The 24980-nt window shown below is 27.7% G+C and overlaps 2 protein-coding genes across 6 annotated transcripts in view; both read left to right on the top strand.

Annotated features, from left to right (window-relative positions):
- The first annotated feature begins 1696 nt into the window (after positions 1-1696).
- On the top strand, positions 1697-10025 carry LOC105841029 (retinol dehydrogenase 12). The gene is made up of 6 exons (XM_012688137.3): positions 1697-2872; positions 3608-3689; positions 6088-6392; positions 8056-8172; positions 9263-9479; positions 9821-10025. The coding sequence occupies exons 1-6, from the start codon at positions 2755-2757 to the stop codon at positions 9972-9974; spliced, it is 993 nt and encodes a 330-aa protein (XP_012543591.1). The 5' UTR covers positions 1697-2754; the 3' UTR covers positions 9975-10025.
- A 124-nt stretch (positions 10026-10149) lies between these two features.
- LOC105833295 (retinol dehydrogenase 11) overlaps positions 10150-24980 on the top strand; it is a 107205-nt gene continuing 92374 nt past the window's right edge. Inside the window, exons 1-4 of one of the 5 annotated variants that reach the window (XM_036293460.1) lie at positions 10150-16044; positions 21435-21516; positions 21878-22197; positions 24358-24486. In XM_036293460.1, the coding sequence (XP_036149353.1) occupies positions 15927-16044; positions 21435-21516; positions 21878-22197; positions 24358-24486 (649 nt within the window). In that variant the 5' untranslated portion in view covers positions 10150-15926. The remainder of the gene's footprint in view (positions 16045-21434; positions 21517-21877; positions 22198-24357; positions 24487-24980) is intronic. The other 4 variants (XM_036293456.1, XM_036293458.1, XM_036293457.1 and 1 more) reach the window with 4 other exon arrangements.

The raw sequence follows: 24980 nt of genomic DNA, 5'->3' as shown, positions 1-24980 counted from the left end.
TTTTACATACTTTTACATGAAAAATTTTTGATCGGGATAACTGTTACCAAGGTAAACTTTGACGACAAAAACATGAAATTTAGTCTAAAAAGCAACCTTTCCGATTATTTTTCAATGTATTGAAACTGGTTTCCGTTTAATAATCTGCGTGTAATAAAAAACAACCTTTGTACATCTAATTCTAGAGAGAATGAATAAGCACATTGTTACCGGACTTTTGTACATATTGAATTAAACTACGTTGTAACTTTACATCACATAATGCCACACTAAAGATGGCCAAAACCAATGGCCGAAACGTCTGTGATACAATTTGTAATATTAATTATTAAAAAGATTTTATAAGCAAAACCAACCAGCTTCGGTTTTTATAGCGGTTTTCTATATTATTTATTTTTTAAAAAAGAAAGAGCCAATTATATATTCATCTAAAATTTAATTAATTTTCTAAAACGGTTTTTTTTAATTAAGAGATTTAGATTCTATATTTTAAAAAGTTATTTATTACATTTCAAGAAGTATTGTACTGTAATATAATAAACCAAAATTAGATTTAAACAAATTTTGTAACAAGAAATTATTTCTTAATTTTAATGCTCCAGTTTATTATAATAAAAAACAAAAAATTTTATCTTAAACATTATTTATTTAACTTAAGTAAATTCAATTTTAATAAATACATTTATTAAAATTAAGAAATTTTTTTTTAGTGTATGTATATATATATATATATATACACACACAATATATTACTTATAGCAATTTAACATTTATTAAATAAACAATAAAGAATCTCTCATAAATTTTAATGTAATTTCTTAATAATGTTATGTAACATTGACAATCAATTTTAGGCGTTTCCAAATATTACAACCTTGACATTTCTGTATATTATTAATTTAATACATATTAATTATAAATTATAAAACAAACTTAAAATATTATCTAATATAAAATTATTTAGAATTATTTAGAAAGTTGATGTTAATAAGTCTGTATTTTGTTAATAATGAAATAACAAACAAAAACAGAAATAATTACAATTTGAAAAGAAAATATTCTTGAATCCATACGAATATATTACTTGATTTCATATAAAAATTTTTTAAATGCCTAATATATTTCCAACATAAGTAATATTATTTACTATTATCATAATTATAGTTATATACTGCGTATTTATTTATTTATATTATTTATTTGTACTATATAATTTACATTATACATATATATTATATCATTACGTAAATTTATTTAATTTTAATGTTTTTGTTAAAATAATTTTAAACTTATAAATATATATAATATACATATTATAAATATACATACATAATAAAGAATATTTAATGATTTGTTTTTTGTAAAAACTTATATTTCTTACTTCTATCTTTCTTTACAGTTAAGAAAACTTGTGTTAAAAACATATTTCGTATGTCTTATACAGGCTACTCAAATTTTTTCATTAATTTAACACAGAATAAATATGTTAGAAAAGAAATATAAGAATAAATATAAAATATATAAAAAAATGGCACAAAAATTTTAATTTTTTGCAATTTAAAAACATTTTTCAAAAGTAAAATTAACACTTGTAATATGTTGATACGTATATTTTATTCATTAATCTTAGAATTTATGTTTTAAAATTATATTATTTTTATTTTATTTATTTATTTACCCATAAATTGAGTTATTATAACACTAACAAATAAATTTATTATCAAATTAACACAATATTCAAATAACTTAATTACATTATGTTAAATTGACACTTGGATATGTTAAAAATTCAATACAAACGATTTAACAAAGATCAATTTTAACACAAATACAAAATGACTGCGTTTAGAAAAAAAGCAGCTTTGTAACAGTTGTAAAATTCTTCAACATAATTGGTTTTTTCTCTTAGTTCTTGTATCTAATTACATAAATCAATTATTTAAAAGAATTTTATAACAGTTGCAAAGCTGCTTTTTCTACTGAAAAGCCGCCAGTGTTTTTTATTGTGTGCGTATATGAACATACCCAGATAGCCAAATGTTGCAGTTATGTTGCCAATAATCGTGCAGTAACTAATTTATACAAACTCGGAACAAGGTGAGATAGCATTATGTCTGTTAGATTGAACTCATATAAATTCTATTTTTATCAATGGCAAATTGATAGCAACATGTCAGCATTAATTTATCAATCATTTGTTGTTGCCATATTGCTGTTATATTGCAAATAATATAATGTATCATTATTGCTGACCGTTTCCTTTTTTAAATGTTCTCAACTGATTGTACGTATAAGTAATCATGTTGCTGAATTCGTAATGTGTTTTATTTCGATGTCAACAAATGTATAGCAAATCTATAACAACACATGCAATACATTAATTTGCTTAAAATGCTACAACACGCTTGGTTATCTGGGTATATGCTTTTTTTTTAAACCCCTTCTTGACCTTCTTCCCGCTTCTTCTTCTCTCCCACTCGTCTGTCTTTCTTCATAACTTTATATAGATACAGCAGCACGAAAATTGTCCGCAGAATTCATCAGATGGTTCTCTGCTTTATAGTTAACGTGTTCTATACTCATGTACTATACTCGTGAAAGGTTTTAATCAACATAAGAACGGAACTTGTACTACTTCAGTGACGATCTTGGCATGCGAACATAACGGGTTAGTTGCCGTAAACAGTTACTGTAGAGTTGTGGACGGTACCTGAAGTGCGCATCGTGAAGCCGTGCAAGAGAAACATCGTAAAAATGTGGCCATTTCATTGTCAGTGTACCAGTAAAGTAAGACTTGTCGGCAAAACCGTAGTTATAACTGGCGCGAATACTGGAATCGGCAAGGAGACCGCTAGAGATTTCTATAGAAGAGGTAACTTTGCATTAGTTACCAAAATATTTTAAAGCAGTGCTCGAGCGCAGCATACGCCTTCTCTAATCTCTATTCCCCCACTACCGCTCGCGGCTCGACGATGATTGCACGCATTATTACACAATATTATTATAGAACATAATTTATAATACATTAATAATAGAAAATTAAGTGTAGCATTATTTATAAAAACAAAAATTATTTAATAAGAATAATTTTAATAAGAACTTTTGTGGCGCAGGGTACTCTCTTCTGTTGTATGCAGGGACGCTCGACACTCCTAAACACAGCGTCGCGTGCGCGATCGTCGCGCGTTGCCTCGGCTAGTGGGAGTAGCCGGTAGAGAAGGCGTTGCATTGGGAATTGTCTCAAAAAGAGTAACTAAACTTGAGCACAGTTTTACAAAAATTGTTTTTTTTTGAAATGACAATTTATTAGATTGGATTTGTTGATTTGATTTAACTTTATTGCATGAGAATTATAAATTTTTAATATATGCATTTAATATTAAATTATATATGATTGACAGTAACTACAAAATTTATACTTTTTGTTGCCTGAAATTTTATCAATATTTAAAAAATTGTTTACAAATATTTATCACACATGTTAGTAACACATGTATTTGTGTGTGCGCACGCGCGTATGTGTGTGATTATATCTTAGCATAACTTGGTATGAAAAAAAAGTTCATATATTTAACTACATGAAAAATGATTAAATATTTATATTTAGGAGCAAGGGTAATTTTGGCTTGTCGAGATCTTCAAAGAGCAAGTGATGCAGTTGATGATTTAAAAAAAAATCCTCCTTCAAAGTAAGTAAAATTATATACGTATATGCATTATTGTTAAAAAAGGGGGGGGGGGCGTTTTTGGGGCCTGATTTTTAATTTTTTTCTAAACTGTAAATGACTTCTTATACTTATACATATTTGAGGAGTTTTTAGGTGAAAAGAACATGTAATTAAGATTAAATAATTTAGAAATCGCATAATAGTTTCATTGTGACGATTTTGAATTTACGTTTCCTGAGATACTAATTTTAGAATTTTTACCTATATCGTAAGTTAATTAATATTTTTTTACAGCATTATGTTATAAAGTTAAGTGAGTTTTTTTAGCTATGAGATAATGGAGTTACGAGGTATAAATATATACATACATACAATAAACACCGGACTCCATAACTCCATTATATTATCTGTAGCCAAAAAAGTAACTCCATAATTGACATAATGCCTGTAAAAAGAGATACATATATTAAATAACTTATTACAGAGAATCTATCAATTGATGACAATTAATCTCTAAAGAATAAATCCATATTTTATGACCTAGTAACCGTACTATTTTGAAACCGTCATAACGTCAATATCATATGTATATAGCTCTGTATGCTCGTAACTTGGTATCTTCATAGTATCGCTTGAGCTACCCGAAATAATGATTTATCTAACAACAATTATCTAACATTTATTATCTACTTATAATCACTTTATTGTTTTATAGGTTTATGAATACTTTTATCTTGTTGAAAAATAGATAAAAATTCTCAAATTAGGAAACGTAAATTTAAAATTGTTACAATAAAACTATTATGTAATTTCTAAATTATTTTATTTTAAACTTTAATTATATGTTTGTTTTACTATCTTCAACAAGTCGTAAAAAAACGTTTACAATAGTTTAGAAAGAAATTTAAAGTGAGCCAAAATCGGGCCTTATTGATAATCTCTTTTTGTTACATTTTAGGGATCAAAAAAATTGCAATTATCTCTAACATGTAGACATTGATAATAAGTTTGTAGATAATTAAAATTAGTATTAATAAGAAATTAATAGTTATTATACAATCAAAATTAAAACTGTTAATTATGTCCAATACAATTATTATATTTATTATATTATATGATTACAATATTACATTAAATATTTCATAAAATTTTATAAATATACTTGAATAACATTATTGACATTTGTTCTCATTATTTAATATTACAAGTGATAAACAAATGTTGTGATTTGTAAGAAATATTTATAAGTTTCTACAACGTCTTATGAAAACTTTTATAACCAATGCAGTAATTTGTAGACGGTGTAGATTTTTGTAAAAATTGCAACTTTATACAATATTTCGCAAATATTTCTACGATCGAATGTAGTTGTAGATTATTGTAAAAATTATAACAATTTACAACTGTCTGCAACATTCTACGAATATTTATTATTTCGAAATTTACACAAGAAATACATATAAAATTGCGTTATAAATTTTTTTTTACACCATTTAGTATGTGTTTTTTTATATTTGGAAATTTTTTCTAGAATTAAAGTATACGTACATATTGCTATCAGTCTGGAAATTGAGTTTTATACCAAGAACAAAAAAATCCCCAAATTTATAAAACAAATACATACAAAATCTCGTTATTGTTTAATAAGTAAGACAGATTGTCTCCAGCGTCCCCCTTTAAACACTAATAGATGAATAATAAGTTATGTTATATCTTGTACGACGCATTTATGTTTTATATTTTATTCGTACTCATTCTGCGTTATATTAATGTTTATTAAGGAAAATAACTTTAAAGTTTAATTCCTATTTTTAATATCTAATATTCTTCTATTATGCGTAGGGCCTCACATGTATTAAAAATGTAATAAAAATACATTATTTAGGAAATATTTAAATCTACAACGAAAAGCGGTAAAAAATAGGATTCTACACGCGTTTTCATGTAACTGGTGTCAAATGTAACTGCTCAAAAAAGTAGTCATTTTCAGGAATTTTTTTAATCTAAAAGAATTTTTCCGTATTGTTATGATTACTTATTCGCTTTCTATTTATCTGACGCTATTTACAATTATGATTTTGTTTGTCGAGCCAACGACATCGACATTATTATCTTTCGAAATCGAATTCGGTTTACTTCGAAGATTCCCGAAGATTTCCGAAATCTTACCCATTGCTTCGCAAATCGCTCGACTATGAGTTTTTGAAGAAGAATGAAGATGAAACTCACTTCGGTCAGTGCTATCGTCTCGAGCACTTGACAATACGGAGTGCCAAGTCATAATAAACTCAAGTTATTATATAAGAATTGTATTAATTATACATATATATAAATAAATTATATATATATATATATATATATATATATATATGTGTGTGTGTGTATATACATTTTATATGTATAATGTAATAATTTTTAGGGCAGACAGAGAACAATTTCAAGGCAATCCAGGTGAGCTTGTGATCTATCAATTGGATCTCTGTAGTTTGAGAAGCGTAAAAGAATGTGCGAAAAACTTGTTGAAAAAAGAACCAGCCATTCATTTGTTAATAAATAATGCTGGCGTGATGATGTGTCCACAAGAGAAAACTGAGGATGGAATCGACTTGCAGCTGCAAACGAATCATATTGGTCACTTCCTTCTAACACTTTTGCTATTACCAAAAATGATGTCCTCTGGTCCTGGTTGTAGAATACTGAATGTTTCATCGTGTTTACACGTGTGTGCGTAAATTTAATAACTTTGTAGATAAGTTTAGATTTAATTACTATTATGGAAGAGAACACTATATTAGATTCGTCAAAAAATTATTGGAAGTTATGAAAAATTTACTTTATTTTTTTTTTCAATCCAATTCACTATACACTATGTTTTAATAGTATTTTATGAGTATAATATTTAATATCTAATATCTAATATCTAATATCTAGTAGTAGATATTTTTCTACAAGGTTATACATAAGTCTATAAATTGTTAAAAGTACGTGGGTCATTTGAAAAGTTTCCGGCCTCATCGACATAAAGTAATTGTAAAAAAAAAATTTCTTTCGCCGTCCGATAGATAGCCTTGACATATGTAAACCGTAAAAATTTCAAGTCATTCTGATCATTACTTTGTCTATGGCACTCTTCCAAAGTTGTCTGTTGTCAGCTGACATTGTCTGTCAACAATGGAGAAAACTGAGTATCGCGCAGTGATAAAATTTCTTCATTTGAAAGGGAAAAAGACTCGGGAAATAAAAAATGAGTTAGTCTCTGTATACGGTGAAGTCTCCCCTTCATTTACAACGGTCAAACATTGGGTGGCCGAGTACAAACGTGGTCGTACGAGCATTTTAGACGAGAAACGTTCCGGGCGCCCGAAAACCCCTACAACTGACAAAATGGTCGATTTAGTGCATTAAACTGTGATGGAAGATCGTCGATTGATTGTTAAGGATGTTGCTGAGGCTTGTGGGATATCGTCTGAACGGGTGCACAAGATTTTACATCAAGTTACATCAAGGTTGATAATCGACCAAAAGCGCGAACGGGCGGACATGTGGCGCGAGTGTCTTATTAAATGAATTGAAGTTTGAATTGCTTCCGCACCCACCCTATTCGCCAGATCTAGCTCCCAGCGACTTTTTCCTATTTCCTAATTTGAAAAAATTTCTTGGAGAAAAAAAAATGGGTCAAATGCTAAGGTGAAAGATGTTGTAAACCAGTATTTTTCGAGTTTAGACAATCAATTTTTTTCTGACGGTCTAAAAGGATGGGAAAAACGTTGGACCAAATTGAGTTGCAAGGAAACTACGTCGAGAAATAAATTTTGTTTTGTTTCGAAATATGTGTTTTTCTTAAAAAGGCCGGAAACTTTTCAAATAGCCCACGTATTTTATGTATAGATCTTAACGTAACGTTATTATGGGAGAAAAAATTTCCTACCGCAGCAAATCTATTGCCATATATATAAAGGAGTAAACAAATTTTGCTATAATAATAAATAGTTTGCCATTCACTAAGATTTATTTTGTTAAAAAATACCAATTTACTAAACATATTTGTTTATAGAAATGTGTCAATTTGCTATTAACAAGAAGGAATAAGAAATTTGTTATGATCAAATTGAAGACAAAATTGCAAATTTATTTAAGGAAACAAATAAATAAACATTGTTCTTCATTTATATAATATTTACAAATTTTTTGTCTGTTCTTAAGACAGTCTTACACAAAATTAAAAAAAATGAAATAAAATAAAATAAATTTGTTAGAATTAAAATAATTTGCAAATCTAAAATTGTTTTTAAAATAACAGTTAAATAATTTGGTGCGTTAATAAATTTTTTCTCCGTGACATATAACAATAAAAAAGCTAATAGTAATGATTATTATTGTAATACAGTTGGCGTTATACATAATGATCTAAATTTAGAGAGAACATACACTCCCTTTAAAGCATATGCACAAAGTAAATTAGCAAACGTATTGTTCACCAAGGAACTCGCTCGTCGATTAACAGGTACATAAAAATAAATAATAGAAGATGTTATAGAAGATCTGAAAATTATATACTTATAGACGTTTGTTAAGATAATACATTAACAATTATAAAGAACCAGACTGTAAATCTTTTGTTAGTTTTAGCTAATATCTTATAATTAGATGTTAATTTATGTTCCATTGTGGCAGTTTTTAAACATTTCTTTTCATTCTATTTCGATTCTTTCTATTATGAAAATAATTTCCTTTCTATCAAGAATATTGCAACAATTTTTTAATAAGAAATTTCTTTATAAGAAAATGAGAAAAAGGCTAATTTTTGGACTGAACATGTCGCACTTTCTTTATTTATATTTTGATATATTTGTGCAGTTGGGTTTGAGAGCTTTCAGAAACATTTTTGCAAAACCATTTTATGTTGTAGTCAATTTAATGTTATGATAATGTTATTTCAAAGTTAATATAACGTGGGCATTAGCAATAGCTAAAGTGTTTTGACTTATATAGTATACATGTGTATGTGCGTGTGTATCTGTACATATGTGTACAAAAAGTCAAAAAATTTAGTGGTTAAATATCTCGTACATACATTAAAAACATACGTTTAAAAAATGGGTAATTATATAGTTTAGGAGACACCGCGCCGATAACCTTGACCTTGGTATAACGTAAAACGATTTTACAAAAGGGTGTTCTAGAAAACTTTCAACTTCAATATAAAAAAATACAACTCAGTTCAAAAATAAATCTTACTGAGCTTTTTCTTTTAAAATATAAAAAAAGTTAATAAATTATAAAAATTTTTTAACTAATTATTCATAAGGTTTGCTTTAAGTACACATAACACAAATTTCTTTAATTTAAAATTTAACTACAAATATATACATTTATACATTTAAATAGGTTGCAATAGGTGACTTTCATTATTTTTGCCAAAAACTCCAAATCTGCTGCTAAAAATAATGTGCAAAGTAATAAAATATTCTGTTGAAATAGATAAAGATATAAATATTTTTAACATACTTTAAAAATTTTTTTTTATACATATATTATTGCTATTATACGATTGCTATCAATTTATAAATTATAATAAAACGTATTTTTTTCAGAAGCAAATATTAATGGAGTAAACATATATTCTTTGCATCCTGGCATTATTACGACAGAATTAGGCCGACATTTTAGTACAACAGTGTGTCCAGGTGCAAGCACAATTTTTCGAAGTTTTTTGCGACCATTTTTAAAAAATCCTGAACAAGGTGCACAAACGACTATATATTGTTCAGTGGACGAGAAGGCGGGTAATGAAACTGGTCTCTATTACAGGTAAGAAAAAATTATATGTATATAAAATTATTATCATAAGATATATAATGTACAATAATATAGTCCTAGTTATATTTGAGAACAATGTTTTATAGTATATAATTTCTACACAAGATAAATGTGTGTTGTTTATATTATTGTTTATCACTTTAATTGCGCCATATCCTTTACGTTTGCATAATAAATACTTTTTAAAATCTTACTGCCATACACATTTTAATTATACTTGTCATAAATTATAAAAAAAGAGAAAAGATTTTAATATGTATTTTTCCTTTTACTTTAATATATTTTACAAAAACAATTTTTTATAAATTTTGTGTTTTTTTGTATTTGTAAAGCGAATGCAGTGTTGCAACTCCACAGAGACAAGTACGAAATAGACAAATTGCCGAAAATTTGTGGAATCAAACCTGTCAGCTTCTGAATTTAGAACCTGATAAAGACTTCTTCAAATTTTTAGAAAACGTTTCACATCAAATTGCTGAAATATAATTTCTAATATAATTATATTTAATTGTATTCAACATATTTTAATTTTAAAATAATATATTATTAAATAAAAAATATTATGTATTAGAAGAGAGCAAGAAAAAATACAAAATATATTTCTTTAACAAAACTAGTTTTAAAAAAATTAATAAACTTAAAAAATTCAAAATTAAAATATTATAGTATTTAAATATTTATTGTTACCTTATAGTATTTAAATAATATTAATATAAATTTAATTTTTAGTTATTAAAAATATTTTATTGGTAAAATTTTCATGCTGTCACCAAATTTTTGTCTTGCATGTTTAGTTTATAGAAATTAAATAAATTATATTCTAATATAATTGAAATCACGAAATAAAATTTTGAGTTTTGACATACTACTTACGCTGGTATTTATAGTGGAATCTTATGTTTAAGATTGTTTTACACTGTCTTAAGATATGTTAAATTAATATACTATATAAATATAATGTAAGTGTATAGTATATTTTTCTACCTCTTTTTCGTTGTATTTACTTTTAACAAAATATCAGAGAACTGTAATATGTTGCTATTATTTATTGCAATACAAAAATCTAATAATAATAAAATTAATATTATTTAAAACTTTTTGAATACTGTTATTTTTCCTCACGCTGATAGTATTCTGATTATTATTCTGAGTATTATTATGACTTATAGTACTTATACTTTGAAATATTTGTTGAGTATTATTGCTTTCAGTACTGTCACTACTGCATTCATTGATACTCACAGTCCTGACCATATTGTAATACTCATGAGCAGTGTTGTAATAGATCATTAAATAAATAATCTAGATCAGATCAAGATCTTTATCAAAATATTAAATCTAGATCAGATCACAGATCATTTTTCATACAATTGATCTAGACCGAAGATAGATTACATTAATTTTGATTTAGATCGAAGATCGTTTCTTTTTTTACTTGACAATTTGGTAAAAGTAGGAATCGAAATTTTTTAAGCTTTTCTTTAATTGGCTTTTAGGAATGTCCCAGAAATCTCCAAAGGAAAAAATCTTCGATAATTTCATCTTATTACCCCCACCCCACGCCTTTAAAAGGAGGTTCTTGCTGTCGGAGATTTTTTCTTTCGAAGATTTAGCGGTACGCATGCGCAGTAGAAAATCGCACAATTCATGCATTCCAAAACAAAAATTTGAATTAAACAATTATTTGTGACATTAACTTTAATAATATAATTATTTATAAGTATACATATGTAATTATACATAAGTAAATTAAAATCTGTAAGTTGATTGGCTACACATTTCCCTGACCGCGAACTTGGACCAAGTTCTAGCATCGCGGATACAAGGCTTTAATCTCAGAAACTATTGACCTAGAGTAGAGGCTACAGTATAGATAGAGACCCTCTAAAGTCATTCGAGTCAAGTAATAAAAAGATCTAATTTTTTATAGATCAAGATCATAATTTAAAAAATCTAGATCAGATCAAAGATTATCGCAAAAAAAAAGATCTTTACCAGATCAATAGATCATAGAAATTGATCTAGATTAATGATCTATGTTTACAACACTGCTCATGAACATTAACATTCTATTACTTCCTGTATTGATCATTGCAGATTTGAGTACTAGTTCCCAGTACTACCTTTCTTGGGTTACTTGGCGCACACATATACATAGACATATGTCTGTGACATGCCTACATTTGCTGTGTATATCGCCGGTAATACGGATTATGTAGCACTAATTAAGCGAATACTTCTATCTTTTATGTCACATATACGCAACCCTTATGACATATTATGCCATACATGTGTGTATTAAGGTTGTACTCGGTAATTCATTTGCCATGGCAACAAAGAGTTGGCAACAGCTATTAAGATTCACCCTGTATTAAATTGGTGCAAAAGTTCTTGCCGATATAAATAAATGTTTGTATACATGTGTTAGTATGGTTTTATAAACAGAAATGTTTATAATTTTTATAAGTTGGCATCTCTGCTTTTATGCATGGCACTCCAGATAGATGCCAGTATTACTTCATATTTAATACAATTAAAAACGGAGTCAAGCAAACAACATATTTGTTTTTTGTTTTGTTTTTATAAAAAAAAGTGTTGCTGATGTACACAGAATGATCTGTGAGATAATTCTGTATGGTGAAAATGTTATATATCATTAAAACGTGTACATTGTAGCAACATTGCAGCAATTTTGTAATATTACTATAATATCGCTACAATGTTATAACATTGCCGCAATGTTGCTGCTGTATGTTTTGTGTTTGCTGGAAGAAGTATGAGTTTTATGTGTGCGGTACAAGCAATATAAGTATCAGTAATGATACTTTTTCTTCAAAGTGTCCTAATCTATGTATAAGATGGTGGGCGACACTATGTAAATTAGTGTACAATTCAGTGCTTTCCAATTTTGACACAAAATGTGTTATACTGTGTCAACTGTGTCGCTTACTAGGAAGCTAAGATTGCTTTATCTCAACTTTTTACGTGACGTCAATGACTCTCGAAAGAGAAATTTATTTCACTACTTAATTGCTTTAAAAATATGTGTATATTTACGAACTAAATAGACTAAAATTGAACCTATTTCAATCATTAAAGAAATTTAAAAAAGATAAGTGTAGGTGAAGTGTTTGTTTTTACTGCAATTTGAAATTAATTTGTTAGCAATTTATTAATTACACAAAATATATTAATAAATTAATATCTGCGCAGTAATATTACAATAACAGAACTTTAAGATTATTAAGAGTTAGAGAATAATTCTATTAATTTGTCAGTATATTTTGTGCAAATAAATTGCTAACAAATTAACTTTAATTTGCATTAAAAACAAACACTTTATCTATCTATTTTAAAAAATATTTTAAATAATCAAATGGGTCCAAATTTTGGTCCGTTTAGTACTTAAAATGAACATTTTTTCAAATGTCCAGAAAAGTAACACGAAACGTCTTTAAAATGTTCTAAAGATGTTTAAAGATCTGATTTAGATGTTTTAAATATGTACCGAACATCCACTACATATATTGTTAATATGTTTTAAAACATCTGTGTGTTATCTGCATAATTCGAATCGGATATGTTTATAGATAGAATTTTATTGATGATAAAATAAATAATTGGATATACTATTTAATCGATAATATTCGATAAATCCATTGGAAATTTTTCTTAGTGTGTAGAATATTTATTTTTTCATGAATTATAAACGATCAAAGTCAAAGTAATCACTTTTTATCTAAACTCGATAACTCGGTCAAAGAAATTGTACAACGCTCTACAAACGCTTAATCTCTACAGGACCGGCATTTTTTGGATGATTTTTTTAGTTTTAGTACTAGAATATTTTTCTCATCTGTAAGTTGAAGTACAAAAAAGATGACGCCGTTCTAGTGCCTAATATTAAGCTTTCGGCCCCACGCGGAGAAATTAAATTAAAGGTTCCTGCTACAGAATGCAAGTAATATAAAATCTTCTCGATTTTTTCTATGGCAGGTGTAATACAGTAAAGTTGCATTAAATATTTCTATTTTGATTAAGCTTTATCACTATGTTGTTTCATAAAACAAGATAATTAAAATCGACAAAAAACAAAGAAGTTTCATGCTTAAAAATGTTTTTTGAAAAATTATAATGCTTGTAATGATTCTTTGCGATGTTATGCTTATTTAAAATTATTAACCAAAATGTTGACATACATTTATCTATGCGATAATTCTGTTATATATAAAATTACAATAAAACGTTCCGAGTTTTAACTGTTATTTGAACAAAAATTCTCTTGATTGTTGAAAAATATTGTTACGTTAACGTATTTTGCGATCTGTCTATTTTGCTTATAAGTCAAACACACTTCTGCTTTTCTGTCGTTTCGATAGAATGAGTAAAAGAACTAGAGAAAAAAAGAAAAACAGACGCTCTAGTAACAAAAGGATGAGCATTTTAATGTCGAAGAGATAGAAGCGCATTTGACTTGCGACTCTTGCGAACTATTTGGACAAGTCTAGTTTAAGAAATATTATTAATACAAAAACGATAAAATGGTATGCCGATGTACATTGATAATCTTTTCTAATATATTTTTATAATATGATATAAGTAAAAAATTATATTTTAATCAAATCTATATGTAATCATCGGATTTCAGTTCATGCGCTAAAATAAATTCCTAAAATGTTGTGAAAAGAAAAGTTTATTATCGTTAAATACCAAAGCAATTGATTTAATTAGCATAAAGTGAAAAGAAAAATAGAAAGCGTTAAAAAGTTAAAGGTCTGCTCATTCCTGGTAGAAGAAAAGATAACAAGAATAACGGTGATGAGGCAGGGTCTTCTTCTTCTTCAGATCTAAGGGGGGGAGGGGAGTTGATCTACACAGGATGCGCAATTGTGTCGTCACTTATTCCGGGATCATTTCCAGACCCTCATACAACTGCGTTGTTCGGCGGCTGCACTTCTCGTCCAGGGAGAGGGGGGGGGGGAGATTCCATCCTAGTAGCTAGAAAGCGAGAGTGTCGAACGAGGACTCTATCCAATAGTCACAGGTGAAAGCGAGAGAGTCGAACGAGGACTCTCTCTTCTTCTTGCCAGAGAGTGAGAAAGAAAACGTATGCGTGCTAGCATACGCTCCCCTTGTCCCGAGAGAGATAGCCATAGCACGTGTGTGGCCACACACGTGTACCTGATGCCGCAAGTCCCCAGTCGGACTGTCTTAGCGATAAAATGCCGTGGATCGTCTCCAAGTAGACGCCACTAACCCGTCACTATCGAGTAAGTCACGTAAACCACACTTATAATAAACAGGCACAGCGCGATGCATGAATGAAGCTAATCATACACCAAGCGAGACTCCGAAAAACAAAACAAAACAAACTATGTTACTCCATGCTACTCGTCGTCAATTGCGTCATCGAGCGTCTGTCGCGAAAAGTCGACGCGCCGCCGTGCGTAATTTTTTTTTAAATCTTGAGTCGATAACATAGGATTTCCTATACACTATATAAAATAAATTGAAATTTAAGAAAGGTAATTATTTATATTAGCGATTCTTCACCGATTTTAATGATCTTTAAATATGTTGTCAGAGTTATTATTTTGAACAACTTTTCACTGTGCATGTTACCGCTGCTCGGCCTTAGTTCCCTTTGACGTTTACAGCCTTTGTAAGCATCATTCATCTTTGTTTAATCATGATGAACGACAAGGATGCTCACAACACTGTAAGCGCCAAACGGAACGCAGCCAATGATTCTTAGGCATTTCTCGCAAGGTAAGTAGGTCATAGAAAGTAATCATCGGTATGCGCTAACGGTCGGCTAACTGGACATATTTATCAATTTAATTATCGATTATTGCAAAATAGTCGATAGATAGATAAAATTGTTGCTAGATAGATAGATAGTTTACAATCCCCTTACCCCGTGAGGGGTACCAAGAAACGAATTATTGTTGGGCAGTGTATGTATGTATGTATGTACGAGTGAGTCCCAGATACGTACCGATCGAAACGGACACCACAAATCAAATTCTATAAATTTATCCTAACTCTAACTAATTCAGCAATCTGATTGGTGATATCCGTTTTGATCTGTGCGTATTTGGGATGCTCCCGTATGTACATACATACATACATATAACCATAAAACAAAAGAAAATGTTATTTGATATGTCATTTTTGCTTAGGTTAAATTAGTAGTACAGCGGTTTCAATGTGCATTGGTACACTAGTACAGTTTAATCAAATTCGCTATTATTAAATAAATAGTCATTTATTAGTGGAGTTAATTCAGCGACAGCTGTCGCTGCAGTCGGTGTAGTCGTTTCACGTGACCTGTTTGAGTTGAATCACGTGACTTTTGTATGTCAAATACAGTTTCACCAAGACAAAGACACTGGCTCTGTTTATGATTTAGTTTAGTGGCAGCCACGGAAAAGAAAGATGCCGATCTTCAGTGCATGGTGCACCAGCAAAACGCGTTTGGATGGCAAAATTGCTGTGATAACAGGTGCGAATACTGGAATAGGCAAGGAAACTGCAAGAGATTTTTACAGAAGAGGTAAATAATAATTAATTAGCAAATTGAATGAAAACAATTTTATTGTTTATGCATTACTTATCTAAGAGCTGAATATAAATGGACAAATATGTATATACCAAATACATAATAATTAATGTCTGCTAACTACATGTTATTCTTTAATTAAAATCGAGAAAGAGGCAATAACGGTCACAATGGATCTTACAAGGGAACGGACAGAACTGTCCCTCACCAATTTTAATGAGCTTTAAATATGTTGTAGAACATGAAAAAATATTACACCCATATTTTTTTTTAGTGGCGTATCTCGACGTTTAGGGGTTGAAACCACCCCTCGAAAATAACGCATTTTTTTGTTTTTGATGAATATCTTTAAAAATATAAGGTTTATGAAAAAATGATTTATACAAAAGTTTTATGGTATTTTATACTCTTTAAAGTAGTATATTTAGATTTTCCAAAAATTTTAAACTTTTTAATTTACCCGACTCCCACCCCCTTTTTTTTAAATTTTGAAAATTTTGTAAAGACAAAAATTAAAGAGCATTAAAAGCCAAATCCATCCAAATATAATAATATATGGGTTTCATTATTCTCAATTATTGACAAAACGAGATAATAATCTAGTACTATAGGCGCCGCGCTAGAAGTTGCGTTATTTCTTTAATCGCGTCACATTCAATAAGTGCCTCTCTTGCGTATATTTTTATATTAGAATACAAAAACGGATTAATCTTAATTACATAATACTTAATGTATTACACGGTATAAAGCATAAATGCATATATGCATTTATGCTTTATACCGCAAAATGCAAACAAAAGTAGCATCCCGCACGGCATGTAACATTGATGAAATATTGTAACGATCGGAAATAGTATAGAAATATGTCATTAACATTTTAATTATAACTTTTCATCCTAAATATTTCAGAAATGTATTTGCTTCATGTTTTTATAAAATGGCAAATGCAATATTTCTGAAATCCTTTAGAAACATAAAAAAGTTTGCTTTCATATTTGACTGTTTCTTAATATTACAAAAAAAGTGGCAAATATAATACATATATATATACATATACGTTAATGCGTACGTACATTTTCATTAAAAGGAAAATTTTTTCAATAGGAAGGAGATCTTTAGTCCCTATACAATTTTTTTGTAAATTTATAAAAACGTTAACACCTTTTATATATTAAACATGCATGTATATCTTCTCGTATTAAATAAAATAATTTATAAATATCGTATTTGATAAATACTAATTTTTTGGCGGTTTTCTCTTAGCCTTATGACCAATGTCGGTATTCTGTATGAGTTCCGCCAAATAAAATATTTTACTTCAATTTAAATATATGTTTTATTCAAAAAATTTACCTTTTTTTTCGTTTTTAAGTTGATTTTTATTATTAAATGCAAATTATTTTTAATTCCTTAATTTATGTTAAATATATACACAGAAAAAAATGTAACATAGTCAATAACATTTGTGATTGCGGGCTGCTAACTATATAAAATATTCAATACAATAATATTTGCTATTAATGCAAGTACAATGTTAATACTGCATATATTATTGTATTGAGTATATCTATAATTGACATACCCCGCAAACATACCTTATTGAATATATTACATTTTTTTTCAGTGTATACACAAATATACATGCAAACGATATGCAAATATATGCGTGCGTGTTAAATACATAAAAAGTGTTAACGTTTTTATAAATTTGCAAAAAAATTGTATGAGGACCAAAGATCGCCTTTCTATTACTAATGGATATTTTACTGAAGCTTCATATGATGCGCTGCGCGAGAAAAACCGGCCCGTCTATCAACACTGATATTAAACTTATTCGCCCCTATCGTCTGCAAAATGTATATATATATATCCGTATAAATGTATTTTCAAACTTATTAAATTAAATTATATATTAAGTAAACATTAAATGTTCTATCTTGTAATCTGAAAAAAGGCAATTTTTGGCAAATTTTTTGAAAAAACTAAAAAAGATAGACACTTCTCTGTTTTTATATTTTATTTATTACACTTTAATATATATAAAAAATGTTTAAGTTAATTTTGTATATTGATTGTGGAGAAAAGTCAGTCAGATGGTCGAAACCTCTGCATGAAGAACATGATCTTTTGATGGAAATTCTAGAGATCGTAAGTTATCTAAAACAATCGAACAAAACATTGTTTTTAACAATATTAGTGTTTTTCTGGAATAGACTACAGAAAGTTAATTCGGTTACAAATTGACAAAAGCTTTTATATAAGAAAAAAAGTCAATTATATTTACCTTTTTTTACAATAATTTTTGTTGCAAAAAAAAATAACAATTATAGATATCAACGTGATTGTACTCTATTTTATGGAGAAAACATTGCTTTACATTTAAAAAAAAGATTGGAGGTGATTTGTTGAATATTGTGTACTCTATTACTTTCACTAGCTCAAAAAATATTGTTTTGAAAAAAAAAAACGCGTTTAAAGTTTTAAGTTTGGTTTTTATTGATATAAACTTTTATATTTTGGTATTTACAACTAATCAGCTATATTTTACACACTTAGAGCTATCAAATTTTGCAAAAAAAATTGAAAATTTTAACCTGACAAGATAGAATAGACCTTTAAACTTGATTTTTGTTTTTATTTTTTTTTAGAGATGTGTAATGAAGAAAAAAGTATAGCCAACTTAAGAAAAATTACATTTAATGATATTGCTAACTTAATTCATATACAAGAATTGAAATTTTTTAGAGAAATATCTCAGAAATATTTTGAAAGTAAAACATAAAAGTTGTGCAATATGTATGTTTGCAACATTTCTAAAACAACTCTGGAATAGTAAAATATCCGTGATTTATACACACATAAAAATTTTATAGGTAAGTTATTGAAAAGGATAAAAAAATCTACAACTTGTCTGAAATATATCAAAATTTTACTAAAATAATTAAAATTTTTTTTTTAAATAAAAAAGCTGCATTTAACAGTATAAGATGTGTGTGATGGAATAATTGTACCGGAGAGAGTGTTGTACAAACTGAAACATGTCTATAGCATGTCTATTATAGGTCAGTAAGCTATCTTTGAGGATCTTGTGTATGTAATTCGCTAGTGGCAGTGTTTACTGAAGACACGATAATTCTTAATGGAGTATTAAGTTTGTGGTTTTGCCATAGTATTATGTTAGGAAGGCCATAGGCTTTAAGTAAATTAGAATTATTTGAATGAAGCGCCTAATAAGTTTCTTTTGGAATGAATTCTTTATGTAACTAATCCTTTAACAATTTTTTTAAATTTGTTTCCAAATTATAAATTGGGTTCTTGTTAACTAACGTATATATATTTTTAACGTGCAAAATTTCTTCTATCTTTTTAAAATATTGTTTGTCAAGGACAACAGTGACATTACCTTTGTCGACTTTAATGAAAATAACATTAGAATTTATTTTATAGAATTCTAAAGTTTTCTTGTGTAAATTTATAAGCTCTTTATCAAGCTCGTTATTATATATATAGAAGCATTTGTTAGAAACCAATGAAGTTGGGGAATGATTGCATTCTTGAGTTTTGTTATTGTCTCCATGTTTGTTATAATTTTTCTCTTTTATGTATAAGCTCATGAATAGTACTTTTTTATTAAATTGAGACAGATTGTGGGATGTCACTATTGGAAAAATTTACAATTTGTTATTTGTCTCTAATATGAGGTCTTTGCCATATCCTTAAAGTCAATCGGGTCGAAGAAAATCTCACAAGAGTCGTTTTTCAAAGACTTTATAGATTGGTAGCTAATTGGTTTAATTTTGTTAAACTTATGTAGTTTACTTATCCAAATTAGCCAAATGAGTTTATTGTGGTATATATTAAATTCTGCATTCTTAATTTGAAACTGTTAAAGGACCTGTCAACACCTGGGTCACAGTGACTTAAGTATTCTTCCAACAGCTGCCAAACACATTGATGCTTTCTTTTTTTGGGCAAGCGTCTTTATCTATAGTAGATACCTGAAATTAATTAATTTGAGATAAATTTATATTTCCAAGAGTGCCCAAAGATATCTTATTATTAAAGTCATCAATCCGGGTTATGGTAATTTGATGACAGCCTAGGATTAAAAAAAATTTACGTCAATTATATAAAAAAAGTGGCACATGTATATTCTAAATTAAAAGTACTTTTGTAATAAAAAATTTTAATCCAAAATAGTTTTGAAAAATAAGTAGTTTAAGTATAACTTGTATAATATGTAAGTATAATTTACTCGGTTATCACACTGGGCACAGTGTACCCATGCGTGAACTTTAAAATTAAATAAGTCATTACATAAATTTTTGACTTAAAATATTTAAAATAAAAAAAATATGTTTTTGTAAAAACTAATTTTTACCGGAAATTATAGATTTTTTTTTAACATAAAGTTTTTCAAATTTTACATTGTAATAATCAAATAATATTCAAAAAGGTTTGAAGATAATCCCTAATTTGTTTGGTTACCATATCTCTGATAGTTTTAAAATAGCGACTGTTTGAAAATCGATATGAATACACTGTACCCAATATGTGACAACGTGCAACAATATGACTGGAGATAAGCGTGACAACCGAGGGTTATTAACTCTAAAAAAAATCTTCTAAACGTAAATAACGTGTATTTTAAAATTATTAAAAAACAAATATTAAATTATACAATTAGTTAAATATGTAATTATATGTAAAATATAAAAGTGTTTTAACTTAAAAAATTTGTTAAATAAGCAATTTATATAAATATAACCTTAATTTTACAAAAACTTTTTTAAAAAAGATGTATTATGATTGTATAAAGATAAATTCACATCGTATTTTTTGTTATCTATGCTTCAAGTATGGCCTTAAATGTGAATTGATAAACTTATCTAACTAGCCAAGATTAGGTTTGCAAAAACAAAGTGTCGGTAATGTTGCGAGAGTTTCTATATGCGTATTGTAAGGTGACGTGTTTGTGATATTATTTATTAGAGGACAGAGAAAAAAGGTTTCTTTCTGTAGAGAACAAAAACTGTGCATTATAGTTAAAGTGCTCAAATCAGCGACTTTACGCACAAAAAATGACATAAAGAGATCACTTACGACGCACATGTAACAAAAAATATTTTTTAGTTATTAAAATTTTTTTATTATTGACATAAAATTGCTTTTTTTTTTCCCCATTATTGTGCGTACTTTAATTGTGCAAAAGAATTTGGAATTTTGTAAACCCAATTTAAACATATTTTCTAATAAAAAATAGTGATTGGCTTTAGGATTTTTTTAACATTTCTAAAAATAAGTACACAACATTATTTTTAAATAAACTAATAAATAATAAATATAATGGTATTTAAATAATTATAAATAAATTTTGTCTTTAGGCGCAAGAGTAATTTTGGCTTGTCGGAATGTAGAAAAAGCAAAGGCCGCAATTGAGGATATAAAATGTAATCCGTTTCCAAGGTAATACATGAAATTATATCTAACGATAAAGCGCGTTTTACTTAAGCGCTAGCAACGTTTATGATTTGTCTCTAATTAATTTGAAAAACAAGTGTTGTGAGCGTACTTTAAAATGCGGTTTTAATTACTCGCATTATATTTATTATAAAATTTATTTTAATATATATAAAGTTTAAAATTATTATTTATTTTATTATTATTATTTAATTTTATTATTGTTATTTAATTTTATTATTGCATTTTTTCCCTAACATATGTTATACTTATTTTAATAAAAAATTTCAACATTTGAAAAAAAAAGGTTAGAAAGTTTAGAAATTATGTAATTAAATTTTGAATTTTCATTATGTTGAGATTATAGTTATTTTAGTAACAGCAGAAAAATGCAAACAGCAGACAAAAATGGATTAGGTGACCTCGAGGTTTATTCACTGGATCTCTGTAACTTTAAAAGTGTAAAGGAATGTGCTAAAAAATTGATGAAAGAACCAGCCATTCATATATTAGTAAATAATGCCGGTATAATGTTTACTCCATATCAAATAACTGAGGATGGATTCGAGATACAGCTACAGTCAAATTATCTTGGACATTTCCTCTTGACATTGTTATTATTGCCAAAAATGCAATCATCCACTCCTGGCTGTAGAATAATCAATGTATCATCGCGTGCTCATATATGTACGTAAAAATAAAATGAAGAAATTAAATATACAAAAAATTGAAAATATTATATAATATGTTATTTTATATTATTGTAATAATGTTGTATTTCTTGCGCGATTGAAATTAATTGTAAGGTATCTGTACTCAATATGGCTATGTACCCAATTTGGTTTACCCTTATTTTTACATAGTTACACAATGATTTTCACAGATAATGCTAATATATATTATTCAGAAAGTCGATATAACTGCTCAATATCTTCTTTCTAACGTTTGTAATCGCACTTTACTCAAATTGTGTTCTATTGAATCTAAAATTTTAGAAATAAGTTTTTGCTTTGTGTAAAAAGTATGTAAAAATTATAAATATCTACAATTTATATTGTTGTAACTCTTTATTTATGCTTTTCAACACTGTATTTATTTTAGATTTTTATTAAAATATCTGGTTTATAATTAAAGAAAGAAAAATCTTTGTATTGTAAAATCATTATGACCAGAAACTACTACTAAAAACACAATCTACCTTATTAATATACAAGAAAGTTAAGATTCTGTTTCTTTATTTGAAGTTTAATTTTTGATTAGTATTTCTTATTTTTTTATAGTTAGTTGAAGCTTTTTGATAGGTAAAAGTTAAGATAACGCCCCTTGTAATAAATAAACACAGTTTTATTATTTAATAAATAGCTGTATGTGTAATTTTTTCCATAAGTATATTAATAAATGTTTAATTAAACATATCGATTTTGTTATTTCGCATTTTTTTCAAAAATATTTACGAAAGAGAAGAAAATACATAGCTAGGCCACATTAGGTATATATGTAATCCAACATGGCCTAAGTGTTATCTTTTTTTAAAATCTTTATTATATTTATAAATAATTAAAAATATTTTATATATTTTTTTAGTTTCAGAAATGTATTTTCTATTTTAAATTTAACTCTTATTTTTCAATTTCACATTTACCAAAAAATTACAAAAATCTCCGAAGTTTAGAGAAGACATATTGGGTACAGGTACCTTATTCGCAATACTTGTAAAATATAATAAAATATCTTATAAGCAAGAAACATTAAATCACCGAGTTAACATCCTTTTTAAACGGCTTCTGAGTTAACGTTTTCTTATTCGAAGGCGACGATATTACATTCATGCAGAAAATTAATATTTTAAAATATTGATTAATTTATTAATATTTTAAAATATTAATTTTCTGCATGAATGTGTAATATCGCCACCTCCAAATAAAAAAACGTTAACTCAGAAGCTGTTTGAAAAGGATGTTAACTCGAAAGCCGATTGAAAACGGTGTTAACTCAGAAGCCGGTTGAAAAAGGCATTAACTCGGAAGTTGATTAAAAAAGGCATTAATTCAGAAATCGATTAAAAAGGGAGTTAACTCGGAAGCCGATTAAACAAGGCGTTAACTTAAAATCCGATTGGAAAAGGCGTTAACTGGAAAGCCGATTGAAAAGACATTAACTCGTGCCCTCAAATTTTTTGCTTCAATTTAAGTTTTGATAGCATTGCCGAAATAATTTTGATGTTCTACCTATATGTGCATATTCATTTTTGTTTTAATATGTTTACGTTTTAAATCAATCACCAAAATTGTTTCAGCAGTGCTACAAAACTGAAATAAAGCAAAAAATGTTCTTTTTAATCGGCCTTCGTGTTAACGCCCTTTTCAATCGGCTTCCGAGTTAACGCCCTTTTTAAACGGCTTCTGAGTTAACGCCCTTTTATTCCGAAGCGACGATACGTATGAAATATTTAGAAAACATTTCGTTAAAATAACATTAAAAAATTATTGAAAGTGTTTTAAAAATGTTTTTGTGACATTTGTAAATACCACATTATAAAATAATGTCTATAAAATATTTAGAAAACATTATGACAAAATGTTACGTAAAATTAATATTATATTTTAAAATGTTGATTTAATGTTTCTTTCTTATCGGGAATGTTGTTTACTAATATATAATATTATACTTACCACACACACACACACACACACACACACACACACACACACACACACACACACACACACGCGCGCGCGCGCGCGCGCGCGCGCGCGCGCACACGCACACACAATGTGTATTAGATTATTAGTATATTATTTGTAAGCACATAAATAATAATTAATTATTTAACAATATATATTGCAGTTGGCAAAATACACTTTAGTGACATAAATCTGAAAAAATCGTGGTGGTATATTCGTCCTTGGAAGGCATATTTTCAAAGTAAACTTGCGAATATACTGTTTACGAAAGAACTTGCACGTCGATTAAAAGGTAATGGAAATTAAATGTTATAGAAGAATTAAAACTAATTAAAACCGTAATTAGTTAGACAAACAATTTTAAAAATTAACAATTGTATTCTTATAAAATTATTTTATTTAAAATTATGGTTAAAAAATATTATATTTATTACATAAGATTTATTTGTGATTGTCATTTATTAAAAATGTAATTCACATATTAATAGCTAGATAATTAGCTAATAAATTCGCGAATTCTTTGAGAAACTTTTCTTTAATAGTTAAACATATAAATTTCCGGCAATAAAGAGTTGGCGTTACACTTGATACGCAATTATAAAAAACACTTTAACTAAATATAATTATATAATAATTGAATAGCTTTAACAAACAGAGAATTACGTACTATAACTAACAAACGTTTCGGCTTATTTTAATTATGTATAGCATTTCGGAAATAAGTCTTTTGTTTGAAATTTTTTCTGCATCTTCTGGAAGAAAATTAGATAGTATATTTAATTAAAG

The sequence above is a fragment of the Monomorium pharaonis genome, chromosome 11 (genome assembly GCF_013373865.1).
Source record: "Monomorium pharaonis isolate MP-MQ-018 chromosome 11, ASM1337386v2, whole genome shotgun sequence".
NCBI lineage: Eukaryota > Metazoa > Arthropoda > Insecta > Hymenoptera > Formicidae > Monomorium > Monomorium pharaonis.
This window is presented reverse-complemented; position numbering and strand designations above follow the sequence as displayed.

Bases quoted from the DNA above. Each gene is read 5' to 3' on its own strand.
- LOC105841029 (XM_012688137.3), top strand. From the start codon at position 2,755: ATGTGGCCATTTCATTGTCAGTGTACCAGTAAAGTAAGACTTGTCGGC. The intron at 3,690-6,087 runs GTAAGTAAAATT...AATAATTTTTAG, and splicing joins AAAAAAAATCCTCCTTCAAA to GGCAGACAGAGAACAATTTC. The intron at 6,393-8,055 runs GTGCGTAAATTT...ATTGTAATACAG, and splicing joins TTCATCGTGTTTACACGTGT to TTGGCGTTATACATAATGAT.